The sequence below is a fragment of the Triticum urartu genome, chromosome 4, assembly GCF_003073215.2.
Source record: "Triticum urartu cultivar G1812 chromosome 4, Tu2.1, whole genome shotgun sequence".
In the NCBI taxonomy this organism is placed as follows: Eukaryota; Viridiplantae; Streptophyta; class Magnoliopsida; order Poales; family Poaceae; genus Triticum; species Triticum urartu.
This window is the reverse complement of record NC_053025.1, coordinates 609945728-609965441: the sequence shown is the minus strand read 5'-3', so window position 1 is coordinate 609965441 and position 19714 is coordinate 609945728. Positions and strand designations below refer to the sequence as shown.

Below are 19714 nucleotides of genomic sequence, written 5' to 3'. Positions count from 1 at the left end.
TCATCCAAGACACACTTTACTTCACGCATAGCATTGGTGAACGTGATCGCACAGTAGGAATTCTCAAATACAACTTGACCTCTAATTGCTTGTCGCGGATTGATGCGCCACGGGCATGGGCTCTCAGGGACGATTTCGCCATCCTCATGGCCATGGAGGACGGCAGTTTGGGTTTTGCACAAGTGCATAGGTTAACCTTCTACCTGTGGACAAGACAGATGGGTTACGACGGAGTTGCATCATGGACTCAGCCTAGAGTCATCGATCTCAGGAACCTTCTTCCCATCCAAAATCCTGAAAAAAAACTTAGACTGATTGGGTCCGTGCAAGGCAGTGATATCGTTTTCGTTACCACAGATCTTGGCGTCTACGAGATTAATATAAAGTCGCTACAGTGGAAGAAGCGATGGAAGAGAGAACAATTCTATAGATTGATTCCGTACATGAGTTTCCACCATCCACAAGGTATATCTATCTATCCTTTTTTTTATGATTTGAGGACAAATCTTAAGTAATTATATATTAGTTAGCCAAACAGACAAAATAATTGAATGGTTAATTAGACTGAAGGTTACATTGGATGTTTCATTTTGTGGTAATATATCGGCTTGAGCAAACTTTTACTGCTATGTACAATCGAATGTTATAGTGTCTTGTCTTCTCCTTTTTGGAATCACACTGACAAATCTACGTTTGCAGAAAGGGTGATCCCTTGCGATGTGGCTCATTGACGACGTAGGAACTGAATATAACGGCAGTCATCAATAGCAAAGATGACCAGTTGGAGGCGACATGGTCTTGTGATGAATATGAAGTATCTGGCTGCTTGTCTGGTGCGATGGTGCTTGTTTTCTCATAGTTTTGGTAGCTTTCGTCGGTATGCTTTATAAATTCCTAATGTTAGTGGCGTGCGTTATGTGTGAATGGATTGCCTTGTACTGAACATCTAATTTCTTGCCGCACCAGCTATGTACCCATTTAAAATAACTCTCTGATCCATTGTCCTCCCAAGCTTTGATCCATTATCTAAATGTTAGGTTGATCTCCTCTGTGGTCAATGCGCCCTGATCGGGGACGCCCAACCCATTATGGTTGATGGGCCCTATGACCCGCGCTATATAAACAGAGATGGGGCCAGGGCACGACTTACGAGGTTAATCGCTGCCGCAAACCCCACCGATATTCCTTACCGATCTAGTGTTAGCGCGGTGCTCACGGGAAGCACACCGCCGCCGCCATCTCACTGCCATCACAGCCGCCACAACATCACCATGGCTGCTGGTTCAAGCTCGCAAGGCAAGGCAGAAGGTAGGTTACCGGATTGATCTAGCCTACCCCGATCCAGAGAACTTAACAATGGTGTCAGGCCATGCTAGCCTACGATTTTCGGTACAAAGAATAAATAGTGAAAGAAAAAAGATCCCTCCCCAAAGAACCCTAAACAGGGCAAAGGAAAATTTCTCAACGGAGAAAGTAACGCCGCCGTCATGGCCGCGCCGTTCCTCTCGATCCGGGCGCGCATCGGCAAGCCGAGGCGCCGGACGAAGAACCACCCCGAGAGGGGCAAAGGGCAATGCAGCCAATCCATTCGACGGTGGCGCGCTTACCGCAAGGGAAAACGCGCTACCGGCGAAGGGGATGACCACGGCGCCATCGTAGAGTGCTCCGCCGTCGTCGAGAACAAGGGGAGCAGAGGAGGGCCCAGCCAGCGTTCTCTCTCTCTGTGGTGAATGGAGAAAGCAGGGAGGGAGAAAAGAGAGGCGAGGTTCGCGCGCCGCGGCGGCGTCCCATGCCGTTTCCGGCTTGCCGGCGATGCGACGGGACCGCTGGTCAGATCCGCTGCTGCGGACAAAGAGGAAGAGCGGGGGCGCGTTAGGAGAGGGAAGAAGAGAAGGCCGGCACGGCACGCCGTTTTCGTTGCCATCGCCGGTGATAGGCGCGGCGCGGCTGCCGAGCGGCCGGCGACCGTGCGCGGCGCGGTGGCTCAACGTGCGGGCAAGAGCGACAGGAAAGGGAATGAAATGCGTTAGGGTTTGATCCGAGCGGCGCAGTGGGGGTTTTTGTTCGGGCGAGATCGGCCCTGGACCGTCGGATCACGATGGACAGCCCCGATCGGAAACCTAACGCGGCCTGGGCCTTTTGGGCCAAAAGAGCCAGATGCCGGGAGCGGCGGCGCGGGCGCAGCCACAGGCGCAGCCCACGTGAGCTGGGCTGAGGCCGGCGGCCTAGGCCGAATCAAAGGCTTGCTCTGCGCTGCAGTTTTGTTTTCTCTTCGTTTTATCTGTTTTCTGTAAACAGAAAAAGTTTCTGAAAATGAAAATAGAAAGTAAACAGATTTTTTTTTCTGAAAATGAAAATAGAAATTTTTTCAGAAAAAGAAATGTTCATGAATTTTATAAAGAAATAATAAAGTTCATAATATTTTCTTTAGTAAAAGTAAAGTTTCTGTAAAGAGTATAAAAAGTTCATGATTTTTTATTCATGTTTTTCCGCTGCGTAAATAATTAATAGTACTCTTTTACAAAGAAAATAAAAGTTTAGATAGAATTATATTTAAAGAGCATATTAACGTAATTATTGAAATGAAATGATTATGTTATTTTTATGACCAACGTTGTTGATAACATGATCATGTTTTATTATTGAAAATAAAAGTGCTCTTTTAAAAGTGAATAGAACTAAAGTAAAAGATTAAATTGTTGCTTCTCTAATGCATTTTTGAACCAACCGGTTAAAATTGTTTAGAGAGTAAAAGAGTACAGAATTGTTTTTGAATAGAATATTGTAAAGTTTCCGCTGCAAAGTAAGAGTTTCATCCTCCAATTAAATTGGAACCAACGGGAAAATTTAATTAGAAGAAATGCTCTTAGCAATGTTTTACCCCTGTGGGTGAAATAAGATGCAGATAGTTTCCGCTATGATAAAAGAAAGATATTTGTTTTAAAGTTAAAATATGGTATTGTTATTTTCTGACCAACGTTGATGATAACAGTGCCATAAGTCTGAGTCTTATGTTCAAAGTTTAAATCTCTGATAAATTTTGTATCAAAGTGATTAATTTCCCGAGAACGTATAAAGATCAAGAAATGCTCTTGAACTAGAGAAATGTACATTTCTTGTTATCGCTGCAATAAAGTTAATGATGATGATTAATTCTTAGCAAAGTTGTTTAATAGAAATACTATCATCACATTGTTTATGAGTTATATGCATTATTTACATTTCCGCCCAACGGTGATATGGAATTAATGCAGAAGGATGATGTTTATTCTAATTCTGCCACAACGGTGATTTAGAATATAAAAGAAAGTTTCAAAAAGTTTAATGTGCATTTCTTTTAACCAGACCAACGCAGGGTTATTTTTATGCCCATTATTGTTGATTATTGGCTAAGTTTTCTCAGACTAAAAGTTTTCCATGCTTTCATTCGTGAAAGAGAATGGCTGGATACTTGTGACCAGAAAGATGACCAAGAAAGGTCATAACATGAGGGAGGGAGTATGTTCTCTCTAAAGAATTGCATCAAAAGAAAAGAAATAGATCATTGAGAGTCTTGGTTGATGAATGTCTTTCATGTACTCTCTATGAAGAAGATTTTTCAGTCAACATGATTTGAGATGAAACAAGCAACATACGTGTTTAATTTGACCAACGTCGATCAAGCATGTGTGTCAAAGAGCATTCGGATTTATTCCTAAATTTGATGATTGGATATGCAGTCAAAAAAGCCAATTCTGGCATTTATGTTCCCTTACAGGGAATTACCCGCATGGCGGGAAAAGATGATTATGATAAAACCTGCATGGCGGGAAAAGTTTGGGAAAATACATGTGTAATGGGGTAAAGCTGACATAATATTATGTCAAAAAACCTGTATGGCGGGAGAAATTCTGGCAAGAGAAAGATATGATAACTCATGTGCTTTTAATGTATCCCACTCTAGGAGAAAAGAATGGAGTAGCTGAAATGCGCAACCGTACACTTATGGATATGGTGCGCAGCATGATGAGTTATTCCAACTTGCCATTGGGATTATGGATGGAGGTGCTTAAAACCGCCATTCACATTCTCAATAGAGTACCAAGCAAGTCGGTGCCCAAAACACCGTACGAGCTATGGACAGGAAGGATGCCCTCCCTACAACACTTTAGTGTGTGGGGGTGCTCTGCTGAGGCCAAAATGTTTAATCCAAACATTGCAAAGTTAGATCCCAAAACAGTAAATTGCCACTTCATTGGCTATCCAGACATATCAAAAGGTTTTCGTTTCTACTGCCCAGACAGATATACAAAGTTTGTAGAAATGAGACATGCAGTCTTCTTAGAGGACAAAATGATGAGGGGGAGCTTGGTAGCTCGGAAAATTGATCTTGAGGAGAAGAGGGTGCATGCACCTAATCCGATGATTCAGGAGCCAATTTTCTCACTACCAGTTGTAACTCCACCCATGACAACTATGGGAGTAGACCCGGAACCTATCCGTCAGGAGCCGACTGAACCCGTTGTTGAGCATGAAAGGGATGTGCAACAACAAATTTTAGAAGAAGTGCCAGAAGTTGAGACACAGAGTGTGCCAGAAACTGAGGCCCTTAGAAGGTCTACAAGACCAAGAAAGTCAGCTATTTCTACTGACTTTAAAGTTTATAACACAGAAATGGTTCATATGGAAAAAGATCCCACCTCATATGAAGAAGCCATGAGAAGCCCTCATTCATCGAAGTGGATGAAGGCAATGGAAGACGAGATGAAATCGATGAGTTCCAACAATGTTTGGGACTTAGAGGAAATTCCTAAAGGAGCCAAAACAGTAGGTTGTAAATGGATCTACAAAATTAAGTATGACTCTAAAGGGAATATAGAAAAGTATAAAGCATGACTCGTGGCAAAAGGATTTACACAGAGAGAAGGGATAGATTACAATGAGACATTTTCTCCCGTCTCATGTAAGGATTCCTTCAGAATCATAATGGCATTAGTTGCTCATTTTGATTTAGAGTTAGATCAAATGGATGTTAAGACGGCATTTCTCAATGGGGATTTAAAAGAAAATGTCTACATGAAACAACCTAAGGGTTTTATCATGGAAGGCAAGGAAAATATGGGATGCCGCTTGAAGAAATCCATTTATGGATTAAGACAAGCCTCTCGGCAGTGGTATCTAAAGTTTAATCAAACGATTAAAAGTTTTGGATTTAAAGAAAACTTGAGGATAATTGCATTTATGCAAAGTTTAAAAATGGGAAATATATTTTCCTAATCTTGTATGTGGATGATATCCTGCTCGCTAGTAGTGATGTTAGTCTACTACAAGAAACAAAGAAATATTTATCCTCAAATTTTGACATAATATCTTGGTGAAGCATCATATGTTTTGGGCATAGAAATTCACCGAGATAGGAATAATGGAGTCTTAGGACTATCGCAGAAAGCATATTTAGAAAAGGTTCTTAAAAAGTATAATATGCATGCGAGTAAAGCCACACCTGCTCCTATAGTCAAGGGCGATAGTTTTGGGAAATTCCAATGTCCCAAGAATCAGTACGAGATCGATCAAATGAAAGCAGTATCATATGCTTCGACAGTTGGCAGCTTACAGTATGCACAAGTGCGCACTCGCCCTGACTTAGCTTTTATCACCGGGGTACTCGGTAGATACCAAGAGAATCCAGGCATGGAGCACTGGAAGATGGTAAAGAAAGCATTGCGTTATGCGCAAGGCATGGAGGACTACATGCTAATATACAAGAGAAGTGATTCCCTAGAGACAAAAGGGTATTCAGCCGTAGATTTTGCGGGGGACATAGATGATAGAAAATCCATGTCAGGATACGTCTTCACTCTCGCTGGGGGAGCTATTTCGTGGAAAAGCTCCAAACAGTCGATAGTTGCATCATCCACGATGTATGCAGAATTCATAGCATGCTTCGAAGCCACGGGGCAGGCGATATGGCTAAAGAAATTTGTACCCGACTTGAAAGTGGTAGATTATATTCACAAACCACTAAAGATGTACTGTAATAACCAGCCCGCAGTATTCTATGCTCACAACAACAAGTCGAGTAATGTTGCCAAAACAATAGAGATAAGGTATTATGTTGTGAAAGATAAAATCCAGGATCAAACTATAAGTCTCGAGCATATAAGGACAAAAGATATGCTTGCGGATCCGCTAACGAAAGGCTTACCACCCAATGTGTTCAAGGAACACTTAGCCGGCATGGGTTTAAGGGAAAGCCTTATGATTTCTGGATAGGCCCAAAAGGAACATAATTTGCTTCCGAACATAACGTATGTTGTAGCTGTATGATTCTATCGGCAATTAAGCTATGACGATGAAACATGCTCTATGTACCAATATGTGATGAAACAAATAAACTAGAAAGTATAAAGCTAAAAGTAAAGTTGAGATCAAGGGGGAGAATGTTAGGTTGATCTCCTCTGAGCAGGCCCAACGGCGTGCCAGGCCCTTGGTCAATGCGCCCTGATCGGGGGCGCCCAATTCATTATGGTTGGTGGGCCCCTATGACCCGCGCTATATAAACAGAGGTGGGGCCCGGGGCACGACTTACGAGGTTAATCGCTGCCGCAAACCCCACCGATATTCCCTACTGATCTAGGGTTAGCGCGGTGCTCACGGGAAGCACACCACCGCCGCCATCTCACTGCCATCACAGCCGCCACAACATCACCATGGCTGCTGGTTCAAGCTCGCAAGGCAAGGCAGAAGGTAGGTTACCGGATTGATCTAGCCTACCCCGATCCAGAGAACTTAACACTAAATTCATCTTGCACAAGAGGTCAAACTCATGAGTAAATTATGAGAGAATGTCCAGAGTTAGTGGTTCTATCTCTGAAGGGATCATGTGACATACTTTCTGCATGTTGGCTTGCAGATGTGTCAGTGAAAACTCCTCTTGTTGCAGATGTGTCGTAATTAATAGTCCAGTGGATTTAGTTAGTGCTACATGTCAAATCCTGTTGTTACTGAAGTTTTGAACTGCATATGTTTTCTGCAACTCTAGGAATTTGGATCATCCCCAGCTATACATTTTATCACTTGTTCTTTTCTCAGAATATGGAACTTATTTGTGTACCCTGATCTATCTCTCCTTAATTTTGATGTTGTTACTAGAATTGCAGCGAATGCTCTCAGTGTATACATTTATACTGGTTGGATGCTCATATTATACTGTTTGAGACGTTCATAGTGCTGCAATAACTCTAGGCAGAGCACGGCCAAGCTGGCATGTAACTAGGTTTTAAGCTCCAAGGTCCTACCGTAGATGTACCCAAATCTGTAGGTGTAGTTTGATTGTTTTGAGAGTTTTGTGGCATTGACAGTGTTTTGCCAAACTTCATATTAACAAGAAGGCTTTAAAATCGTATTAAGGAAATAACTATTCTCCAAGATTTGATCCGATCTCCAAATTCATCCCCAAAAAGGGGTACAGCTGTTGAGCAGATGATGGGGGCATGACCAGAGCTAGTGGTTTCTGTAATCTGATTGTAAATCCGGGCTCACTTAACTTTTCCACAATGGCATTACAATCAATATATTCATATCACCAAGGTTGCAGGTCTATGTCTTGCATCCAGGGCATTATGCTGTTGTCAGCTCAAGTATAATGCACTAGATAAGGGATAACAGTTTGAGGGTTTCAGTTTGTCATTATGCTCTTGTCAGCTCAAGTATAATACTTGTGTTTCACTGTTAAGTTGGGTTTCCGTTTGTCTCAAGTAGTACTAGTTGCCAAGATTATGAATGCAAATTCCCTTTCTCCTAGTAAAATGATTAGTAGTATATCACTGCTAAAGCCGTCTTGTAATGCTTTTGCATTTAAGGAGGAAATCTTTTGCTGGCATTTAAGGAGGAAGTCTCTTAATGCTTACCCGTACTGTTCCTCAGCTCAGTTCCTCAAGTGGGCAGGATATCTAGAGTTGTACTGGCAGAAAGTGGTGCCAGACTGCTACTCCCTCCGTTCCGAATTACTTGTCTTGGATTTGTCTACATACGGATGTATCTAGACTTATTTTAGTACTAGATATTTCCGTATCTAGACAAATTTAAGACAAGTAATTCGGAACGAAGGGAGTAGGTCGGATGGTTTCAGATGAAACTGGCAGAAGGTTGGTGGTATTTCACCTTGGCAGTTTCTGCACTATAATGTGCACTTCTACTTTGGTTCTGGACTTGTACTACTGTGGTCACTGCTGTGCGGTTTAGAACACAGGAAAATGAACTATTGTCTGAAGTTACTTCGAAATCCAGCAGGACTATATATATATTTGTTGTCGTGTGTTTACGTATCATTTTGGTAATGAACTCTTAAACGTGTATTAGTGTCTCAAAAATTTATAGAAAGAATCAGTAGTGCATGATGGCTTCTGCATGTTGGCCTTGTGAACTGAACTTGTACTGGCTACTAGTGTCGTCAGGTGCTGTTTGCTGGGGAACAGGGTGAAAAAAAGGAGCCCATGTCAGTTAACAGATCAGAGGACATATGTAGTACAAAAAACGAAGAGGGCTATTTACACGATCGAGAGAACCGTGATTCATAGAGTTCTCGCTAATTTTCAAAATATGCCACCGCCAAAGATGTCAGTTTACTCTCAAGTAGACAACCATGAACAAAATAAAGCGCATCGCCTACACATTTTCCTCGTCGTCAAAACCATAGCGGCGACCCTTTCGTCGGTCGCTCCTCCGGGCACTTTGATCTCGAATAGCCCTGATCCTTATCATGCCGTCATGGCAAACTCGTCCTCCCGTCTAACTCGCGTTGCCCCTAACGCCAAGCTCCTCCTCCCCATCATCATGATGAGCTTGTCGTACCGCCGACCTCAACCCACCGAAGCCTCCGGATGACACCTACAACTCTCACTGCATCCTCTCCTCTCCAAGGACCACCTGCCCACCTCCTCATTAATTTTGGTGAGATATTTACGGTCGGGACATGGATATTGACATGACCTTATATTTTTCGAAGACGGACAATGTGATGAATTTTTTAAGGGTTAATGTGATGACACTTTACTACTTGGAAATGTTCCTTCAAAATGGGAAAAGAAAATTTATGGTCCCTGACTATTGTTGGAGTCCAACTTTGTCCCCTCAGCTCTATGGCGGGTGGATATTCATCGCTCAAGTGTCAAACCCATATAGCACGCCAAAGAGATCATTTTCTTTACCATTAAAGAAAATCCAGAAGAGAAAAAACAATTTCTCCGGGAAAATTAGCTCACTTACAAAAAATCGAGGAAAACAATTTTTATAACTAGACAGACTAATAAATTAGCTCACTAATCCAAGAATGTTTGATCAGAGGCAATCTTATATTTGCCTCTAGCCGATCAGAGAAAAATGAGAGCACCTCACTGTCGCCCCGGCCCCACCCGTCGGATTCCCCTTCACCCGCCGCGCGCACCAGCTCCAGAATTTGCCTCATCGGAAACCCTCGCCGCCTCGACCCACTATGCCGCCGCTGCCGCCGCTGCCGGACGAGCTCCTCGAGGAGGTCTTCTTCCGCCTCCCGCCGGACGAGCCCGAACACCTTCTGCGCGCCTCCCTCGTCAGCAAGGTCTGGCTCGGCCTCCTCTCCGGCCCTCGCTTCCGTGCTCGCTACCGCGACTTCCATGGAGCTCCCCCAATGCTGGGTTTCCTTTGTTCCTGGCGCTCCAACTCCGTCCGTCAGGTGGGAGATAACATCCCACGCTTCTTCCCCACCACGAAATTCCGTGCGCGCATACCCGACGACGACTGGGGGGACTGGGACTACGCTCCGTGGGACTGCCGCCATGGCCGCGTTCTCCTCGGCAATCCCAATCTGACTTACCAACCCATCCCGCTCGTCGTTTGGGATCCCATGACGGGCTGCCGGAGGGAGATGGACGCGCCCGACCCGGTGGACGACAGCTACGGGGCCGCGGTGCTCTGCACCGTCAGCGGCTGTGACCACCGTGCGCGTGCCTGCCACGGAGGCCCCTTCCAGGTGGTCTTCATCGGCCTGGACAAAACTGAATCTGGTGAGTGCGTTGCAAGCGCCTGTGTGTCCTTGCCGGTGACCGGTGACTTGAGCAAGCCGTCATAGACGATATGCGCCCTGTCCTCATTGAAGATGCACTTCACTTCAAGCTTGCATATGATGATGATCGTGTAGGAGTTCTCAAGTACGACTTGAGCTCTAATTCCTTATCACCGATTGATGTGCCGCTTGTGGGTTTCGTCATTACTCATACTGCTATCCTCATGGCGATGGAGGATGGCACTTTGGGGTTTGCAGATGTGGACAAGTTAACCCTCCACCTGTGCTCAAGGCAGATGGGTTCCGATGGAGTTGCATCATGGACTCGGCGCACAGTCATTGATCTTAATAACCATCTCCCCGTTCAAAATCTCAATAAAAGACTTAGACTGATTGGATCCGTGGAAGGCAGTGATTTCATTTTCGTGACCATGGGCCCTGACATCTATGAGATTGATCTCAAGACTCTATGGTGGAACAAGCTACAGAAGAGAGAAAAGCTTCGTCGTTTGATTCCGTACATGTGTTTCTACGATCCACAAGGTATATTTGAAATGTGCTCGAGCAAACTTTGAGTTCTGTGTAACTATGACTAATTATGCTTACTCATTGGCAATTTTATATAATATCATGTCATCTCCTTTTTGGAATTACACTGACAAATTTACAGTTGCAGAAAGAGTGATCCCCGGCGATGTGGCGCACTGACAATGTATGGTTGAGTATGCTTGGGGTTGGAGGATGCAGTGGTGCTATTTAGTACTACTGTAGTTGGTTTTCTGCAGTGGTGCTTGTTTTTCATACTGTTGTTGGCTTTTGCCACTAAGCTTATAATTTCCCCGTCAGTAGCTATGTGTAAGCGGACGCATGAGTTATCTTGTAATGAACCTCCAATTTCTTGCAGCGTCAGCTATGTCCTCTGTTGTTAGTAGCCATGTACTCTACAGTTTGCTGTCCTGACTCTTATCCATTCTTTAGATTCATCTCAATGGACTCTTATCCAATGCGTCAGCTATGATGATTTCTGCATGTTGGCGTGCTGATGTGTCCTGATTAATCTTGTAGATTTAATTAGTTTTACCTGCTAAGTGTTGATGGGCAGATGTTGATGACTGACCCCCCTCGGGGGAGCTACCATTAAAACTGACTTGAACATTGCAGACTTTAAGTTTGTTGCAGATGCTCCTGGGAAGAGTTCCTCTCTGCAACCTGATATAGGCTAGCAATCAGCATTTACAGAAAGCAGGATGATCATGGCAAGTTGTGCTGCTGTCAACTCTCCTCTTCAGGCATTCAGGCAGAAACAAAAGCTCCTCTCTTTCCAACTGAGGTTGCAAAATTAATCCAGATTCAGCAGGCAACGCTCCTAACAGATAACATTCTCTGCAAACATTAAAGGGGGCGACAATTATGTTTTTCAAATGAAAGTACAATTGTTTTCATCAATACCATCATGACAAAATTGTAAAAAGGGACCATGGCATTGAATTTATCAATGACTGTCTCGTGCTTTGGCAAATCAAAGGGGGCGACTATTATGCAGTGGTAAAACATTGGGTGTCAATTAAAGTGCTCAGGAGGCTTCTTCCTCCTCAAACCGTCTTCTTCCAGCCCCAAGGAACCTCCCTCCAATGCCACCCATGGCCGTCGCACCCTCCCCAAGCCGCTTCCTCCTTTGGTACCATATACCACATATGTTTCAAAAAATAAAAAGTCATAATTTGAGTGCTCAAAAATATCCTTAATGCAATTATGATTTTGTAACCACTAACTAAAAACCTAGGATTTTTTTATATCTAGGCAAACTAAATGTCCAAAGATTTATACATGATACTAAATATTCAAATCAAAATATCTGGAGCAAATTAACATAATCTAGGGAAACACAAACATGATTTTTAAAACCTTTAATAAAAAGATGATATGTAGAAATGTTGCTACTTTGGGCCTGAAAAATGTTGAAATCTGAAAGCCCAAAGCCCAATAAAACAAGAAAGCCCAAAGTAGAAGAGGCCGATCGGAGAAAACTGAGCAGCACACAACACAGTACACACTCGCCCTTCCATTCCACCCAGCGCACCAGCCCAAACATTTCCCCGCCCGAAACCCTCGCCGCCGCCACCGACCATGCCACCGCCGCCGCCGGCGCTGCCGGACGAGCTTCTCGAGGAGATCTTCCTCCGCCTCCCGCCGGACGAGCCCGAGCACCTCGTGCGCGCCTCCCTCGCCTGCAAGCTCTGGCTGGGCCTCCTCTCCGGCGCTCGCTTCCGCGGCCTCTACCGCGACTTCCATGGAGCTCCCCCGATGCTGGGATTCCTCTACAACTGGCTCTTTTTTGGCGGCCCCAAGGAGGATGACCCCGCGGCAAACTTCGTCCCCACCGCGAAATTCGGCGCGCTCATCCCCGCCGCCGATGGCTGGGACCGCGACTACACTCCGTGGGACTGCCGCCATGGCCGCGTCCTCCTCGGGAACTACACGGGGCTCGTCGTTTGGGACCCCATGACAGGCCGCCGGATGAAGCTGGAGGCGCCCGTCAGCTATGTCGGCGCCGCGGTGCTCTGCGCTGTGAGGGGCTGCGACCACCGTGCATGCCATATGAGGGCCCCTTCCGGGTTGTCGTCGTCAACCTGGACATGAATGAGGATGATGGTGATTGTGTTGCACATGTGTGTGTGTCCTCGCCCGTGACGGCCGAGTGGAGCGAGCCGGGCTCTGATTCTCATTTTGATGGATGGAGCAAGCCGTGCTCTGCTCTTCATCTTGTTATAGCCGATCCGCTCATTGATTCACTGCCTCCTGTCCTCGTCGACAACGCACTTCACTTCAGGCTTACGTTTGATGATGAGCGTGTAGGGATTCTCAAGTACGACTTGAGCTCTAATTGCTTATCACTGATTGATGCGCCGCTTACGAGGCCGGCCATTGTCTGGCCCGCTATCCTCATGGCAATGGAGGATGGCAGCTTGGGGTTGGCACACTTGGGTGGGTTAATCCTCCACCTATGGTCAAGACAGATAGGTTCCCACGGAGTTGCGTCATGGACTCAGCGTAAAGTCATCGATCTCAAGGAACTTCTCCCCATTCAAAATCCCAAGAAAAGAATTAGCGTTATTGGGTCTGTGGAAGGCCATGATATCATTTTCGTGACCATAGATCTTGGCATCTACGAGATTAATTTGAAGACACTACGGTGGAAGAAGCTATGGAAGAGAGAAAATTTCCGCTCTTTGATTCCATACATGAGCTTCTACAATCGGCAAGGTATATCTATATGCCCTTTTCTTCTGTGATTTGGAACAGTTCTTCAGTAATGAGTATACCAGTTGGTGAACGATTTAGTTTCAATGTTTAGGCAGATGGGTAGTTATTTTTTATGTATCATTCTCGAATATATATATATATATATATATATATATATATATATATATATATATATATATATATATATATATATATGCTCGAGCAAACTTTCAGTGCTATGTACACTCGAATGTTACACCTAATTATTCTTATGCCTACCTATGAGTGCAATTTAATATAGTACCATGTCTTCTACTTTTTGGAATCACACTGATAAATCCATGTTTGCAGAAAAGGTGACGCCCTGCAAGCCATTGACAACATATGCTTGAATATGCTTAAGGGCAGGAGTCCATTCTCATCAACATGAGAAATGACTATTTGAAGGCGACATGGGTCTTGTGATCGGTGTCAGTATTCGGTAACTGTTTTAATGCAGTGGTGCTTATTTTCTCAGTGTTTTTGGATTTTGTCAGCAAGTTTGAGATTTTCCCTGCGTTAATGGTGTGTGTAAGCAGGCTAATGAATTATCTCGTAATGAACTTCCAATTTCTTCAGCATCAGTTATTTGCTTAGTTTTTTAATTAGCTTGAAAATGTACCGTGGGCACTGGCTTTGTCTTACCATTGTAAAAACTCTACAGTTTGCTCTCGTAGCTTTGAGCGAAAACAGAGAACATGGATGATGGCATGTTTAGAGGTAGTGATTTCCGTTGCCAAGAAACTGCGATGGTTTCTGCATGCTGGCTCACTGGTATGACTTAATTAATTTTGTGAATTTGATTAGTGCTAGAGGTCAAGTGCTGATGTTACTGAAGAGTAAAGAGTATAGCATGCAGTTCCTTGTTTGTATCCAGCAAGCAATGTTACTGAAGAGTGAAGAGTATAGCATGTAAACTGAAATATTGAGCTGTAAGTTGAGGGAACTGACAGTATGGCAGGATCTGAGTTGCATGAAGATCTCAGAGGTTTTACTGCTATAGATGCTCCACAAATCTATTAGGTATTAGGCTGCTATTTGTTGCATATTTTAAGCCTACGGTGAATATAACAGTAGACTGCAATGCCCATGTAGTGAGATGAAGATATATATGTTTTGTCACACATACTGCTAGGCTACAGTGTTCATTGCAACTGTTTTAATTTGTTATAATTTCCAGACTGGGTTCACGGAGTTTCCTTATTTCTTAGACAAGATCTTTCACTCAAAAGCATCAACACACATTTCTATGTGCATTCTTGACCTATATTTATGGAAGAGGCAAGGCTCTGTTCCAAATGCCTGATACCTAATTAACTCTGTTCATTCTTCATGGGCAAAATGAGTTGCCTCCTCTTCTCTCTTTAATATTTTCTTCATGTGTGGGTGTTTGGTCGTTGGTAATCTGTTTTCTTTACAGAGGGATAATATATTTGGATTTTATAATTTTCACATTGCTTGAGAATTGCTTGTTATGTTGGCTGAGTATGTTGAAGAGCAATATGCCACTCTAGTAAATTAGCTATACATGGTGATGATTGATCCCACCCCACCATGGTGACACATATTATGTGGGCATTGTTCTTCTGCAGTTTTTTGTTCTCCATATCAAATTGTGGGACTCGATACGATACGTGCTTTTAGGCAATTGTAATTGTTCATTAGGGTGTGGAATATGGTCCTAACCGCTATGTGCTGGACTCGACTTGACGGGATACATTCTGAAGCTTAACATGGTAATGTGTTATGTGGCTGAGACTCCAGATGCTTTTGATTGCACATGAAAGATTCAGTATTTCCAGAATTCTGCATTTAACTGCCTAATCTCTCCTCCATATACTTCATAGCGGGTATAGAGTTCACTGAGCAATCAAAGGTTATTACTAAGATAGTATCTTAACACGTGAGGATCATGGCAAATTTTTAAATCCACTATTAGGCTTTCCTGCAGTTACCAAATAACAAAAAGATTTACAAAGAATTCATAGGCTAGTTTATCTATATCTATACCTACTATTAAAGGGAGGTGATATTCTTGGTTTGGTCCCGTTTCGTTTGGTCCCGCTTCAATTAATTTCACGTACGCTATTTGGTTTCGTTACTTGCCATCCGTTTTGGTCCAACGGAGAAAGCCCACCTGGCGGTGCACTAAGGCTCAGGTCCGGAGAGTTGGCAAAAAATAAAATTGCCGATGGGAGGATTCGATCTCATAACCTGCGAACCGGCCATGCACCCAGCTAGAGATATGAAAGGATTTTTTTTTCTCTCGTTGCAACGCACGGGCCTTTTTGCTAGTAATCCACAAAGGGGATTCCAACATTTCAAAATAATAGGAAAGGTTCATATGTCACGGATTTTGTCTCAGGCACGATATACGATTCGCACATCGTGTCCCCGTCAATAAGAAAGATGGACAAAACTTTCTTTACAATCTTGCCCAGAAAATCTGGAACAGCATGTGGCATCTTGCCAAGATTTGCACTCTTGAAAGTATGGAAGATTTGCACTCTGAACACGGATTGTTCCATGAACAGACGGGATGGTTTGCCCTTCTGTTTCTGGTCATGTCTGGCTACAAAACTGAAAGGTCTGAAGCATGGAGCACTTGGCATAGTAGCATGTGGTTTTTTCGACTGATGATCGTTCTCAAGTTCAGAGATATGTTATGGATCACGGGAGTAGGAGCAAGGCAAGGCAAGGCTTCTCTGTTCCCTTTCTTTAAAAACGTTGGATTTTATGTAGTTATTAGTTACATGGAGGGTTCAGTGCTTTGAAATGCTGATTTTCTTTATTTTGACCCCGTGTTTGGGAATTTGTACAAAATAAAGTTTCTGAATATATAGCTTGTGAACTTGTATCCAGTGAGCTTCTTTGTTTTGTTAAATTTGACGATTACAATGCATTTCGCTGGAGTTTCTTCACAGCTTTTCTTTGAAAATATATAACATAATACGAAGCTAAATCATAGATGTCGTACAGACATGATTCAAGTGAAGATTATCACCACATCTCCCAAAAACTGATAGGGAAACTATACGAAATGCATCGTACAGGAAGTGTGCAGAGCTCCGCCCACCAATCAAGTCGCCATTGCGTCAAGGGCAGTCGCACCGTTCGCTCGCGTCACCATGCACGGCCGCCTGACACTCCCATCCAGTGCCAGCATCGCTTTGATGTTTGCGTCTCGGAGGCGCACTGGCGACGGCAGGTGTTGTTCGTGCCTGTGTCCGTCCCCGCAACCAAGGCGGGCCACCATGAGGCGCTGCCATGGCGAGCCACCGTTGCCAAGGTGCTCGCAGTTCCTCGGTGTCCAGTACATCTGCACGCTCCGGCGTGGCCAGGACACAGGAGTATGAGATTGACCATGCGATCAGAAACGACACGTCTCGTGCTCTGCTGTCGAGAGAGGAAGGCACGGTGCATTTGTTATAGCTACACCCCAGGCCTAGGGGCCTCGGCCCGGGTTGTGGCGCGAGAAGCCTTCACTGACCATAGTTGGAGTGTGAATATGCTCTCTGTGTATTTCCTTGATCAACAACAGTACAATATATGCAGGCAGTTACATGAGTGGCCCGATCTAGGTGGCACGCAGGCCCGGGCGAGTACTCCGATCCTAAAAAGTAGGAGCTACCATGAGTACATAAGCAGTAGAATACAACAGGCGTATGGTACATGCTAACACCCCCCCTCAGCCGGAACGCCGTGGGGAAGGACGTTCAGGCTGGAGCGAAACTCATGGAAGACATGCGACGGCAGCCCCTTCGTAAACACGTCCGCAAACTGCGAGCTCGATGGAACATGGCGAACACGAGCTTCGCCTAGTGCCACACGGTCCCAGACGAAGTGAAGGTCTATCTCGATGTGCTTGGTGCGTTGATGGTGCACGGGATTGGAAGCGAGATATGAGGCACTAATGTTATCACAGTACACGATGGTGGCATTAGTGGGAGGACGGCGCAGCTCGTGTAATAGTTGGCGAATCCAACACGACTCAGCCACACAATTGGCCACACCTCGATATTCAGCTTCAGCACTAGAGCGGGACACAGTGAGCGAGACACAGTGGGCTGCCGTTTAGAGGACCAGGAAAGCAAGTTGGGTCCAAGAAAGACACAAAAGCCGGAGGTGGACTTGCGTGTATCAGGACACCCGGCCCAATCGGCATCGGTATAGGCCACTAGATCATGGGAGGAGGACTTGTAGAGTTGTAAGCCGAAGTGTGAGGTGCCACGCAAGTACCTGAGTACACGCTTGATGAGCTGCATGTGAGAGTCGCGAGGGGAATGCATGAAGAGGCAAATCTGTTGGACAGCGTAAGATATGTCGGGGCAAGTCAGCGTGAGGTATTGCAGGGCACCAGCTAGGCTGCGATAGTGGGTGGGGTTTGACAAGGGGGTGCCAGCGCTAGCAGAGAGCTTCGAGGTGGTGTCGATGGGTGTAGAAACAGGTTTGCAATTCAGCATATGAGCGCGGTCTAAGATCTCAAGGGCATATTGTTGTTGACAGAGAAACAAACCGGATGCATTGGGTGTGACATTGATGCCGAGAAATTGATGTAAAGCGCCCAAATCGGTCATGGCAAACTCGGTTTTGAGAGAGTGAATGATATGATGGAGAAGGTGGGACGAGCTAGCAGTGAGTATGATACCATCAACATACACTAGCAAATATGCAATAGAGGACCCACGGTGCAAGATGAAAAGAGAGGAGTCACTCTTGGATGCAATGAACCCAAGGGACAAGAGAAACGACTGAAAACGATGAAACCATGTGCGAGGAGCTTGCTTGAGGCCATAGAGTGACTTACAAAGGAGACACACATGGTCCGGCGAGAGGCATCAACAAAGCCGGCTGGTTGGGCACAATAGACCGTCTCCTTGAGGTCATCGTGAAGAAATGTATTCTTGACATCAAGTTGATGAATGGGCCATGAGCTGGATGTGGCAATGCTTAAGACGACACGGATCGTCGCCGGCTTGACCACGGGACTGAAAGTTTCATCATAGTCGACGCCTTCCTGTTGAGTGAAACCGCGAACAACCCAACGTGCTTTGTACCGGGCCAAGGAACCATCAGTATTGAACTTGTGGCGGAAAATCCATTTGCCCATGACCACGTTGACACCTGCAGGTTTGGGAACCAAAGACCAGGTCGAGTTCTTTGTTAAAGCAGCAAATTCATCAAGCATTGCGTGGTGCCAATTAGGGTCTTTTAGGGCAGAGCGGTAGGTGGCAGGGATGGGTGAGATGGTTGGGGTAGGCGTGGCTGTTAAGAAAAGACGTTTTGGTTGGCAAAATCCGGACTTGGCACGAGTGTGCATTTTGTGAGAGTTTTGAGGAGGTTGGACGGGCTCGGCACGAGCCGGTAGGCGAGGAGGCGATGGGGTGGTTGGCGCGGAACGGGAGGTGGATGCGGTGGGGTCCAAGGACGACGCGTGATCCGAGGAGGCGGCAGGTGCACGTGACACGGGATCCGGGGGCGAGGCGTGGGCAGGGGAACCGGACGTAGTGGGCGCGTGATCCGAGGAAGAGGCGCCTCATACGGATTGTACGGGTTGTACACCGTGAAGGAAATATGCCCTAGAGGCAATAATAAAGTTATTATTTATTTCCTTATATCATGATAAATGTTTATTATTCATGCTAGAATTGTATTAACCGGAAACATAATACATGTGTGAATACATAGACAAACAGAGTGTCACTAGTATGCCTCTACTTGACTAGCTCGTTAATCGAAGATGGTTATGTTTCCTAACCATAAACAAAAGAGTTGTTATTTGATTAACGGGATCACATCATTAGAAGAATGATGTGATTGACATGACCCATTCCATTAGCTTAACACCCGATCATTTAGTATGTTGCTATTGCTTTCTTCATGACTTATACATGTTCCTATGACTATGAGATTATGCAATTCCCGTTTGCCGGAGGAACACTTTGTGTGCTACCAAACGTCACAACGTAACTGGGTGATTATAAAGGAGCTCTACAGGTGTCTCCAAAGGTACATGTTGGGTTGGCGTATTTCGAGATTAGGATTTGTCACTCCGATTGTCGAAGAAGTATCTCTGGGCCCTCTCGGTAATGCACATCACATAAGCCTTGCAAGCATTGCAACTAATGAGTTAGTTGTGAGATGATGTATTATGGAACGAGTAAAGAGACTTGCCGGTAACGAGATTGAACTAGGTATTAAGATACCGACGATCGAATCTCGGGCAAGTAACATACCGATGACAAAGGGAACAACGTATGTTGTTATGCGGTCTGACCGATAAAGATCTTCGTAGAATATGTGGGAGCCAATATGAGCATCCAGGTTCCGCTATTGGTTATTGACCGGAGATGTGTCTCGGTCATGTCTACATTGTTCTCGAACTCGTAGGGTCCGCACGCTTAAGGTTTC

General features: G+C 44.9%; 1 protein-coding gene and 1 pseudogene across 1 annotated transcript; both read left to right on the top strand.

Annotated features, from left to right (window-relative positions):
• The first annotated feature begins 9472 nt into the window (after positions 1–9472).
• LOC125554990 lies at positions 9473–10729 on the top strand (annotated as a pseudogene).
• Positions 10730–12598: 1869 nt separating this feature from the next.
• LOC125554414 lies at positions 12599–13949 on the top strand. The gene is made up of 2 exons (XM_048717978.1): positions 12599–13285; positions 13616–13949. Exons 1-2 carry the CDS (start codon positions 12613–12615, stop codon positions 13654–13656), a joined length of 714 nt encoding a protein of 237 aa, XP_048573935.1. The 5' UTR covers positions 12599–12612; the 3' UTR covers positions 13657–13949.
• Positions 13950–19714: the final 5765 nt, after the last annotated feature.